The sequence below is a fragment of the Pristiophorus japonicus genome, chromosome 10, assembly GCF_044704955.1.
Source record: "Pristiophorus japonicus isolate sPriJap1 chromosome 10, sPriJap1.hap1, whole genome shotgun sequence".
NCBI classification, from domain to species: domain Eukaryota; kingdom Metazoa; phylum Chordata; class Chondrichthyes; family Pristiophoridae; genus Pristiophorus; species Pristiophorus japonicus.
Window position 1 is genome coordinate 192753588 of NC_091986.1, and position 12096 is coordinate 192765683.

General features: G+C 49.0%; 1 protein-coding gene across 1 annotated transcript in view; it reads left to right on the forward strand.

Annotated features, from left to right (window-relative positions):
- LOC139274658 (von Willebrand factor A domain-containing protein 3B-like) overlaps positions 1-12096 on the forward strand; it is a 275722-nt gene that overhangs the window by 71834 nt on the left and 191792 nt on the right. Inside the window, exon 13 of the mRNA XM_070891337.1 lies at positions 11980-12078. Within this exon, the coding sequence (XP_070747438.1) occupies positions 11980-12078 (99 nt within the window). The remainder of the gene's footprint in view (positions 1-11979; positions 12079-12096) is intronic.

A 12096-nucleotide genomic window follows, 5' to 3' on the forward strand; every position in this document is an offset into this window, starting at 1 on the left:
TGGGCTGCTGTGCAGCTGGCCTTGCTGGGCTGCATGGTGTGGTGGGTCCTGCTGGGCTGCTGTGGATGATGGGTTCTGCTTCGTGGCCAACCGTGGTGCTGGTTGCCACTGGTGTGTGTGTTGGGAGTCAAAGAAGGTAGGGTCCAAGGTGGGTTGCTCAGGATATTCCGTGAATCTGCGTTTGATTTGGTCCAAGTGTCTCCGGTGAATGAGTCCATTTGAAAGTTTGACCCGAAACACCCTGCTCCCCTCTTTGGCCACAATAGTGCCGGGGAGCCACTTGGGAGCTTGTCCATAATTCAGTACAAATACAGGATCATTGATTTCAATCTCGTGTGACACATTTGCGCTATCATGGTATGCACTTTGTTGAAGCCGCCAGCTCTCTACCTGTTCATGTAGATCAGGGTGAACTAATGAGAGCCTTGTGTTAAGTGCTCTTTTCATGAGCAGGTCAGCAGGTGGGATCCCAGTGAGTGAGTGGGGTCTCGTGCGGTAGCTAAGCAGGATTCAGGATAGGCGAGTCTGCAGTGAGCCTTCTGTTACCCTCTTCCAAGCCCTGCTTGATGGTTTGCACTGCTCTCTCTGCCTGACCATTGGACGCTGATTTAAACGGGGCAGATGTGACATATTTGATCCTGTTCCGGGTCATGAATTTTTTGAACTCAGCACTGGTAAAACATGGCCCGTTGTCGTTCACCAGGACATCGGGTAGGCCGTGTGTGGCAAACATGGCCCGCAGGCTTTCAGTAGTGGCAGCGGACGTGCTAACCGACATTATCTCACATTCAATCCACTTGGAGTACGCATCGACCACCACAAGAAATATTTTACCCAAGAATGGGCCTGCATAGTCGACGTGTACCCTAGACCACGGTTTGGAGGGCCAAGACCATAAACTTAGTGGCGCCTCCCTGGGTACATTGCTTAACTGTGAGCATGTATTACATCTGTGAACGCAGGACTCTAAGTCCGCATCGATACTGGGCCACCACACGTGGGATCTGGCTACCGCTTTCATCATTACGATGCTTGGGTGGGTACTGTGGAGGTCACTGATGAAGGTGTCTCTGCCCTTCTTGGGAACCATTACTCAATTGCCCCACAGAAGGCAGTCAGCCTGTATAGACATTTCATCGTTGCGCCGCTGGAATGGCTTTATCTCTTTCTGCATTTTCACTGAGACACTGGACCAGCTCCCGTGAAGCGCACAGTTTTTGACTAGAGATAATAAGGGGTCCTGGCTCATCCAAGTTTTGATCTGCCGGGCAGTGAAGGGTGATTGCTCACTCTCAAATGCTTCCATAACCATGGCTAGATCTGCAGGCTGCGCCATTTCCACCCCCGTGGTGGGCAATGGCAGCCTACTGAGAGTATCGGCGCAGTTTTCTGTGCCGGGCCTGTGGCTAATGGCGTAGTTGTATGCGGACAACGTGAGCGCTCATCTCTGGATGCAGGACGATGCATTGCTATTTATCCCTTTACTCTCAGAAAACAGGGATATGAGTGGCTTATGGTCAGTTTCCAATTCGAATTTTAGCCTAAACAGATATTGATGCATTTTCTTTATCCCATAGACACACGCTAACGCTTCTTTTTCAATCATGCTGTAGACTCTCTCAGCCTTAGACAGACTCCTGGATGCGTAAGCAACCGGTTGCAGTTTCCGAAATCATTAGCTTGTTGCAATACACACCCGGCAGCATATGACGACGCATCACATGCTAGTACCAAACGCTTACATGGGTCATACAACACAATTTGCTTGAGCATAACAATTTTCTAGCTTTTACAAAGGCATTTTCTTGGCTTTTGCCCCAAACCCATTCGTCCCCTTTACGCAGTAAAACATGCAGTGGTTCTAAGAGTGTGCTAAGACCTGGTAAGTAGTTACCAAAGTAGTTCAGGAGCCCTAGAAACGACCGCAGCTCCATCACGTTCTGTGGCCTTGGTGCGTTCTCGATTTCGTCCGTCTTTGAATTGGAGGGCCTGATGCATTCCACCGCAATCCTCCTTCCCAAGAACTCCACTTCAGGCGCCACGAAAATGCACTTCGAGCATTTTAACCTGAGCCCCACGCGGTTGAGTCGACTAAGAACCTCCTCCAGGTTCTGCAGATGCTCAACTGTGTTCCGATTTGTGACAAAGATGTCGTCCTGGAAGACCACGGTGTGTGGGACCGACTTCAGTAAGCTTTCCATGTTTCTCTGGAATATCGCCGCGGCTGATCGGATTCCAAACAGGCACCTGCTAGAAATAAAAAGACCTTTGTGCATGTTGATGCAGATGAGGCCCTTTGATAATTCCTCCGGTTCCTGTGTCATGTAGGGTGAAGTCAAATCCAGCTTTTTGAACATCTTTCCTACCACCAGCGTTGCAAAGAAGTCATCGGCCTTTGGTAGTTGGGACTGCTCATGCAGGGAGAAACGATTGATAGTTACTTTGTAATCGCCACAGGTTCTGACGGTGCCATCTCCCTTGAGAACAGGAACGATCGGGTTGGCCCACTTGTTGAGTTCGATTGGTGAAATAATGCCTTCTCGTTGCAGCCGGTCTAGCTCGATCTCTACCCTTTCTCTCATCATGTACAGTACTGTTCTCGCCTTGTGGGATGGGTCGCGCCCCCGGAATTAGGTGGATCTCCACTTTTGCGCCTTGGAATTTCCCGATGTCTGGTTCGAACAGCGAAGGGAACTTGTTTAAGACCTGGGCACACGAAATGTCGTCAGCGGGCGATAGCGCTCAGATGTCATCCCAGTTCCAGCGTATCTTTCCCAGCCAGCTCCTGCCGAGCAGCATGGGACCATCGCCCGGTACCACCCAGAGTGGTAGCTTGTGCATGGCTCCATCGTAGGAGACCTTTATGGTAGCACTGCCGATTACAGGAATCAGTTCTTTTATGTAAGTTTCGTACGAACTGGAGTTAAGACTGGCCTTTAGGCCTTGCTGCACCACAATCTTTTGAAAATCTTTTTGCCCATGATGGACTGGCTCGTGCCCGTGTCCAGCTCCATTGACACCGGGAGTCCATTTAGTTCAACATTCAGCATTACCGGGGGACAATTCGTGGTGAATGTGTGCACCTCATGTACCTCTGCCTCCTCGGTCTGAGGCTCTGGTTCGTCGTGATCCTCCGTGGATCTGTCGTCCTCTGCAACCTGGTGGTTTGCAGGCTTAACAGGATTTGCAGCTCGCCTGCACATACGTTGAAGGTGTCCCATTGTTCCACAGCATTGTGCAAACGTATCCTTTGAAATGGCATGAATGGAAACGATGATCCTCCCGCAGCACCAACAAGGTGTTAATGGCCTTGCATTCATCACCCTTGATGGTGGACTCTGGGACATCTGCGGACGTGCAGCTGCAGGTATGTGTGACCTGCCCTGTATGTTGTGATTTGAAAACAACATCACTTTGTTCACAGTACTTGTAGCAGCACTTGTGTGCTGAGAGATTTGCTTAGTATTGTCACTGGTGGCAATGAACGCCTGGGTTATCGCTATGGCCTTACTCAAGGTTGGGTTCTCTACAGTCAGAAGTTTGCGAAGTATGGTTGTGTGGCCAATGCCAAGTACAAAATAGTTTCTGAGCATGTGCTCCAAATGTCCTTCAAATTCGCAATGTCCTCCAAGGCGTCTAAGCTCGGCGACATAACTCGCCACTTCCTGGCCTTCAGGCCTCTTGTAGGTGTTGAACCGGTACCTCGCCATCAGAATGTTTTCCTTCGGGTTCAAATGCTCCCGGACCACTGTACATAAATCATCATACGATTTCTCCGTGGGCTTCGTTGGAGTAAGCAGATTTTTCATGAGGCCATACGTTGGTGCCCCACAGACGGTGAGGAGAGTCGCCATTCATTTGGCAGCATTCTCTTCTCCATCCAGCTCGTTGGCTACAATGTATTGGTCGAGTCGCTCCACAAAAGTCTCCCAATCATCTCCCTCCGAGAATTTCTCCAGAATACCCACTGTTCTTTGCATTGTTGGGTTTGTTATCTGTATCTCGTCGCCAGTTGTTATGTATGGAGAAAGAGTCAGACTGAACACCGAACTCAAAGTAAAGTATGACCGTAGTCTTTTGTTACAGGTCTCCAGAGTGCCTCTCCAACCTGTAAGGCTTCCTTAAATACCTGTGCTCCCAAGGGATTATGGGATCCCTTGGGACTCCAGTGGATGAGCCCTCTGGTGGCTTTACAGAGTATATACAAGTTTACATATATAACATCCACGAGGTCTAGTACTGTACTTGAGCTGTTGTGACAGTCCCATTTATTGTAACTCCAGAGTGAGGCACAAGCATGGTGGGCAGCCTTTTATACTGGGCCCTGCACACCAATGCAGGTGACCCTCAGGTCACCCACTGCAGTGCCCTCTGGTGGCACACCTTATGTGACTATACAGTTAGTATACATGGTCTACATACATGACACCAGCGATCCTCCCCTCCCGCTGGCGGGAGACCTGGAGGAAACTGTCACCGAGGGGCGACCATCCTAAAAGCTCGGCGGCAGCTGACGGCAGTGGGCGGTGAGGCCACCAAGTTCAGGCCCCAAGACTTTTGCGATGGAAAGTAGTGCTGTATATTGAAATGGACTATCTGGTGTGCTACCCGTTTGGTAAACTTGCACTTGGGAAATCATTACAGCTTGAACCTCCCTTCTCCGGAACCCTCGGGACCTGGCCTGTTCTGGATACGGGATTTTTCCGGAACGAGGGGTAGTCATGTTAAATTGGATGGTACAGGTACTGAGCAAGGGAATATCGAGGCTGGCTGGCTTAGGGCTGGGAGTGCGGCAGATAGATCATGGCGGGGGGGGCGGCGGGGCGATGGATTGCGGGGGCAGGCCAGCGATTGCTGGAGTCGGCAGCGAGGAACGACTTTAATTTGTTCAATTTGTTCATGTCGGAGCGGCCAGGACGAGGGGTGGTGCCAGATAAGGGAGTCCAGGATAAGGGAGATTGAACCTGTATTAGCACGCGATTCTATTTTTACTAACATTTACTCGTGAACATATTACCAGAATTAATCCTGCACACATATTACAACTTAAATACCTTCTCGGCTATTCCTTGCTTACCTCCTTCTATTTCTTGAGCTCAGTAATAAATATCAAAGTAATTTAAAAAAGAAAAGTTCTTCACAGTGCTCTGCTGTACCTGGGCCACACTCAATTGCAGCTGAGAGGATGGATAAGTGTTCTATTTCCAAAGCTCTGCTGATGTCTCTCTGAGCTGATTATCTAACTCCCTCTTACACTGACTCTGCAAATGCCACTCTTGAATTAACTATTGAGAGGCAGTGTGACAGAAGCCTGGGATGATTTTCTATTTTGCCTTCCTCTCTCTTTAATGACTTGTTTCTGATTCCCTGTTCATGCTGTCATTTAAGTAGTGTAGATTATTTTGCATCACAGGCTATGACAAGTGACTTGAATTCAGATTTTAACATTTGTTCTGGGACTGCAGGGAGAGAGCTGTTAAATTCTGATTCTTAACGTTTGTATTTTGTTTGAAACAGCGCGATCGAATTTGCCTACTGTCTCATGCCCTATCCAGATATCTTTTGCTCTTTGGATTTAATAAGGTTGTTTTGGAAGTTAAATTCTGTGATATCTTCATAATTCATTCACAGATAATTGACTGCACTTATTCTTGATTGCATTGGAGATGCATTATTCAACAAGGGAGAGCCATTACTTAGCAACTGAAGATTAACATAGAGCCCACAATGCCATAAATAAAGTACGCAGATATTAGTTTGAAGTTGTACAATGATAAAAATGATTATTTCCTCATAAATGAATCATTTTTTTAATTGTCACTTTGGTAATACTGCAGATCATAACATTTGATTTATGCTGTATTATTGATAATTTTTTATTGAATGATGTGCAGACAGTAACTGTCACGGGATCATACAATTAGCTTTGAACTGTGCAAGGTATAGGATCTGTCTGACAGGTTGGGGATGTGTTGGTTATTTGATGTTCAGTGCGGTTACACAGATGGTCATCCATCAGTATCAGAATTAATCACGGGATTAATAAAGTAGCTTCAGAAAGTACACCTTGCAGTTACTGTACTAAAATCACTCACACGATTGTTGCACAAGTGCAGTGTTCTCTCATGTTTTTTTTAGCAGAAAGATAAATATATACGTTTAATTCTGAAATATACAGAGTCTAATTTTCTCCCCTCCTCTCATGGTGCTGGCTTCTGCTGGTCTGTAGTTTCACATAGCCAACTAATTGGCCATTTGTCATATGTGAGCCTATATGGTGAATGTTGGCAACCTATTTGCCTGATCCTACCCTCAGCTGAACTTCACACATGCTCATGTTCCAGCACATGATGCTGGATAGTGATCAGGTGCAAAAACATACCAAGGGAATCAAGGGATATGGGGACAGTGCAGGAAAGTGGAGTTGAGGTCGCTGATCTGCCATTGCTCCTATTGAATGGCGGAGCAGGCTCGAGGGGTCGAATGGCCTATTCCTGCCCCTATTTCTTATGTTCTTATATTCGTATTATTTTCCCCTATGCCTTGCATGGGGTATGGGGTAACCATAGGCCTGGTTGATATCAACTAACTCAATACAGACCAAGAATACACAATGTTTAAAAAAATAAATAAACCATAATAAAAGTGGAAACAGAACTGAGCAGTGTGAACCCCATGAAGAGGATTGCAAGGTTGATGGACTAAGCATGACCTATGAGCTATAGCCTGGACTAGCAGTTTCCAACTGTTGTGTCCTTACACTCTACTGTAAATCAACACAAGGCACATACTGGAGAAAAGGTCACTCTGTGACCTGTACCTTTATTCACAGGACCAAGGAGTGATGACCCTGCGTGGGACCTCCCTTTATATGCCTGGATGACCAGGTGAGGAGTGTCTACCACAAGTTCATCCCCTGTGGTCAAGGTGTGCATTTCTTAGGTGTATACAGTGTACATGAAGGTTACAGTTACATGAAGGTTACATACATGACATCACCTCCCCCCCCCCCCCCCCCCCCCAACGTCTTTGGGTCAAAGATTGAGTCTTTCAGGAGGTCGACGCTCTCCCGTGGAGCGCCGCAGTTGGGGCTCTGGTTGTTGAGCCTTGGCATGCGTTTTTGTCACCTGTGGTGATTCCGGCTTGTCCGGGCTGGCCGCAGGGACTGTGCATGCTGCTGAAAGTTCTTGTTGCTCGTTCACTGGCAGTGGTGTGGGCAGTATCTCGTGATTTTCCTCAGGTTCCTCAGTGTCCATGCTGAACCTTTTTTTTACTTGGTCCAGATGCGGCATATCTGTCCATTGTTAAGTCTGACCACTATGACCCTATTCCCCTCTTTACCAATTACAGTATCCTCAAGCCACTTGGGCCCCAAAGAGTGATTAAGAACAAACGCAGGGTCATCGATTTCTATACATCTCCCCTTTGAGTTATGGTCATGGCACTCATTTTAGGACTGGCGCTTGCCCTCAACAATGTCTGACAAGACTGGGTGAACGAAGGACAGCCGAGTTTTAAGTGTGCGTTTCATGAGTAGTTCCGCTGGTGGGACTCCCGTGAGCGAATGCGGTCGGGACCTGTAGGCCAGCAGGAGGCGAGATAGGCGGCATTGAAGGGAGGGTCCTTGAATCTGGAGCATGTCTTGTTTTATGATTTGGACTGCACGTTCCGCCTGGCCATTGGAAGCCGGCTTGAACGGTGCTGTCCTGACATGTTTGATGCCATTACCCGACATGAACTCCCAGAATTCATAACTAGTGAAGCACGGGCCGTTGTCGCTAACCAGGATATCCGGCAAGCCATGGGTCGCAAAGACCGCACGCAGACTCTGCACTGTGGTGGATGTCGTACACGAATTCAATATGATGCGCTCGATCCATTTCGAGTATGCATCAACAAAAATGAGGAACATTTTCCCCATCAACGGGCCCGCATAGTCTACATGAATACGTGACCATGGCTTGATGGGCCAGGGCCACGGGCTGAGTGGGGCCTCCCTGGGGGCATTGCCCAGCTGGGCACATGTCGTGCACCTGCGAACACAGTGTTCCAGGTCTGAGTCAATTCCCGGCCATCATACATGTGACCGGGCAATGGCCTTCATTAGCACAATGCCTGGGTGCTCGCTGTGGAGTTCCCTGATGAATGCTTCCCTTCCCTTCTGGGGCATGACTACCCGGCTGCCCCATAGTAGGCAGTCGGCTTGGATGGAGAGTTCATCCATCCGTCTGTGAAACGGTCTGACCTCCTCAGGGCATGCTCCATGTGCGGGCGCCCAATCCCCAGTCAGGACACCTTTCTTAATCAGGGATAGGAGGGGATCTCTGTTTGTCCATGTTTTGATCTGATGGGCTGTGATGGGGGAGCATCGACAGCCATGACCATATTAGCGCTTTGCTCCGCTGCCCCCTTAGTGGTGGCCAGTGGAAGCCTGCTGAGCGCTTCAGCGCAATTTTCGGTGCCTGGCCGGTGCCGTATTGTGTAGTCATATGCAGCCAGCGTGAGAGCCCATCGCTGTATGTGAGCTGACGCATTGGCATTGACAGCTTTGCTGTCGGACAGCAGGGATGTTAACTGCTTGTGGTCCGTTTCTAATTCGAACCTTCTGCCAAAAAGGTACCGGTGCATCTTTTTCACCCCGTAGACACATGCGAGTGCTTCCTTTTCAACCATCCCATATCCCCTTTCTGCTTGGGAGAGCGACCTGGAAGCATAAGCCACAGGTTGGAGTTGGCCCTCATCATTACTCTGCTGCAACACGCACCTAATCCAATAGGATGATACATCGCATGTCAAAACCAATTTCTTACAGGGGTTGTACAGGGTCAACAGTTTATTAGAACAAAACAGGCTCCGCGCCTGATTGAAAGCCCGTTCCTGACAGTCCCCCCAAAACCAATCACAACTCTTACACAGGAGCATGTGTAGCGGCTCCAACAATGTGCTTACGTTCGGCAGAAAGTTCCGAAATAGTTCAATAGTCCCAGAAATGAACGCAACTCCAATGTATTGCCGGGCCTGGGCGTGCGACGGATTGCCTCCGTTTTGGATTCGGTAGGCCGAATCCTATCTGCGGCAACCCTTCTGTCCAAAAACTGGACCTCTGGGGCCAAAAACACATACTTGGACTTCTTTAGTCGCAGGCCTACCCGGCCCAGTCGGCATTGCACTTATCCCAGGTTGTGGAGGTGTTCCTCGGTGTCTCGACCCGTGATAACGATGTCGTCCTGAAATACGATTGTTCCGGGGATGGATTTGAACAGGCTTTCCATGTTCCTCTGAAAGATAGCAGCTGCTGAACGAATGCCAAATGGACACCTGTTGTAGACAAACAGCCCCTTGTACGTGGTGATGGTGGTCAGTAGCTTGGCTTCTTTGGCCAGTTCCTGGGTCATGTAGGCCGAAGTGAGGTCCAACTTGATGAACAGCTTGCTGCCTGCCAGCGTGGCAAAAAGATCCTCCGCTCTCGGAAGCGGGTATTGGTCTTGTAGTGACACTCGGTTGATGGTGGCCTTGTAGTCACCACAGATCCTGACCGAGCTATCCGTTTTTAGGACAGGGACGATGGGGCTTGCCCAGTTGCTGAATTCAACAGGCGAAATTATGCCCTCTTTCAGCAACCTGTCCAACTCACTCTCAATTTTCTCCCGCATCACATACGGCACAACTCTGGCTTTATGGTGCACTGGTGTGGCGTCCGGGGTGATGCGTATCACTACTTTGGTACCTTTGAAAGTCCCGACACCAGGTTGAAATAGTGACTCAAACTTTTGTAAGACCTATGAGCATGAACTTGGCTCCACAGATGAAATGGCGTGCACATCCCCCCATTTCCAGTTCATCTTGGCTAGCCAGCTTCTCCCCAAAAGCACGGGACCATTTCCTGGGACAATCCAGAGTGGCAGCCGGTTCTCTGATCGATTATGTGTGACCACCAACATTGCACTGCCTAGCACTGAGATGATCTCTTTGGTGTACGTCCGTAATTGCGTGTCAATGTGCTCTAGTTTGGGTCTGCTAGCTCTGAGTGGTCATAGTTTCTCGAATTGTTGGACACTCATAAATGACTGGCTGGCTCCTGTGTCCAGCTCCATGCGTACCAGGATGCCGTTTAACAGTACTCTCATCATCATAGGTGGCGTTTTTGTGTATGAGCTGTAGGTGTTTGCCACCTGAACCCGCTGAACTTTAGCATCCATTGCTGTGTCCCAAGCATAATCTTGCCTTGCAGACCCCTCTTGTGGTTCATCTGCTTCGTAAACCAGCCACGCTGAGTGCTTCCTGCACATTCTGGCTAAATGTCCACTGAAGTTACAATTTCTGCAGATAAATTGTTGAAACCTGCAGTTCTTCGCAGCATGTCTGCCCCGCATCTCCAGCAGGAGCTGAGATTATTGTGAATAAAAGAGTTGTTACCAGGCATTCCTCTCTGATTGTCTCTTTGATTACTCTTGAGCACTCTGTTAGTGGGTGTCAATGGCCCCATCCCGGGATGTATTGTCCCTTGTGATGGTGTAAATGTCCGAACAACCTGCCATTGTCTGTGTTGAGGACCCACCCTAGAGTCTGTTACTGCCTGGTTGGTGTTGAATTGCCCTTGCCTGCCTGTGGGGTTCTGTGTCGCGTTTACCATGTTAACTCCCTGCTCCATCACCACGTTGGGAGCAGAGTTGCGCGCGTATATGATCTTGGTTTCCTCCTCCCCCGCCATGAAGGTTTGAGCCATCAACGCCGCTGCTTCCAAGGTCAAGTCCTTGGACTCAATTAGCTTCCTAAAAATCCTGGCATGACCAATGCCCTCAATGAAGAAATCCCGTAACGTCTCCCCCCTGCAAGTGTCTGTGAACTTACAGAGGCTGGCCAAGCGCCGAAGGTCCGCAACGAAGTCCGGTATGCTCTGCCCTTCCTGACGTCGGTGCATATAGAATCGGTGTTGGGCCATGTGTATACTGCTCATCAGTTTGAGGTGCTCACCTATCAGTTTGCTGAGCTCCTCAAAGGTCTTGCCCGCCGACTTCTCGGGTGCAAGCAGGTCTTTCATCAGCGCATACGTCTTACGTCCACAGCTGGTCAGTAGATGCGCCCTTCGCTTGTCAGCCGCTGCCGTTCCCAGCCAGTCCTTCATGACAAAGCTCTGCTGGAGCCTCTCAATGGAATTGTCCCAGTCCTCAACAACACCGGTGGCCATTCTCGTGAGTCGTTGATTCCTGTTTCTCGTCGCCAAATGTTGTGTCCTTACACACTACAGCAAATCAACACGAGGCACATACTGGAGACAAGGTCACTCTGTGGCCTGTACCTTTATTCACAGGACCAAGAAGTGATGACCCTGCGTGGGACCCCCCCTTTATATACCTGGATGACCAGGTGAGGAGTGTCTCCCACAAGTTCACCCCCTGTGGTCAAGGTGTGCATTTCTTAGGTGTATACAGTATACAGTGTTGTTCCATGAAGGTTACAGTTACATGACACCAACAGGGTGAATTCTCGATCTCAGCACTGCCATCTGGGGATGCACTCAACATAGGTTAGGTGCTCCCCTCTGAGAAGATAACTTACGACTACATACACACGCTTTTAGTAATGGAATGGTTGGGAATTTCCCTGTAGCTACTCCCGTTCTGCCAACATAACTTTGCTGGAAGTGTGGTGGAAACCCAGATAAATTGGTGTCTCTGCTGCACAGCTGGTGAAGTTAAGGCGGCAGAGTGGAAAGAGCTCTGAGTCAAATAGGAGCAGGAGTAGGCCATTCGGCCCCTCGAGCCTGCTCCACCATTCACTAGGATCGTGGCAGATCATTGACCTTAACTCCACTTTCCTGCTCTGTCCCCACATTCCTTGATTCCCTTGTTAGGTTTCTGCACCTGATCACTATCCAGCATCGCGTGCTGGAACATGAGTTCGATGTGGTTGCGATATTGTCAGATTTGGATTCATTTTTGAGATGTTCACATTGAGCAATGCTATATTTCTATACAGGTTGGGGGTTCCACAAATACACTGGGAGCTATACGACTTGCTCTTGCTGATGCTGGGACTCAAGCTGTCTACCTCCTTACTGACGGAAGGCCTGATCAGGTATTGTGCTGTATGTAG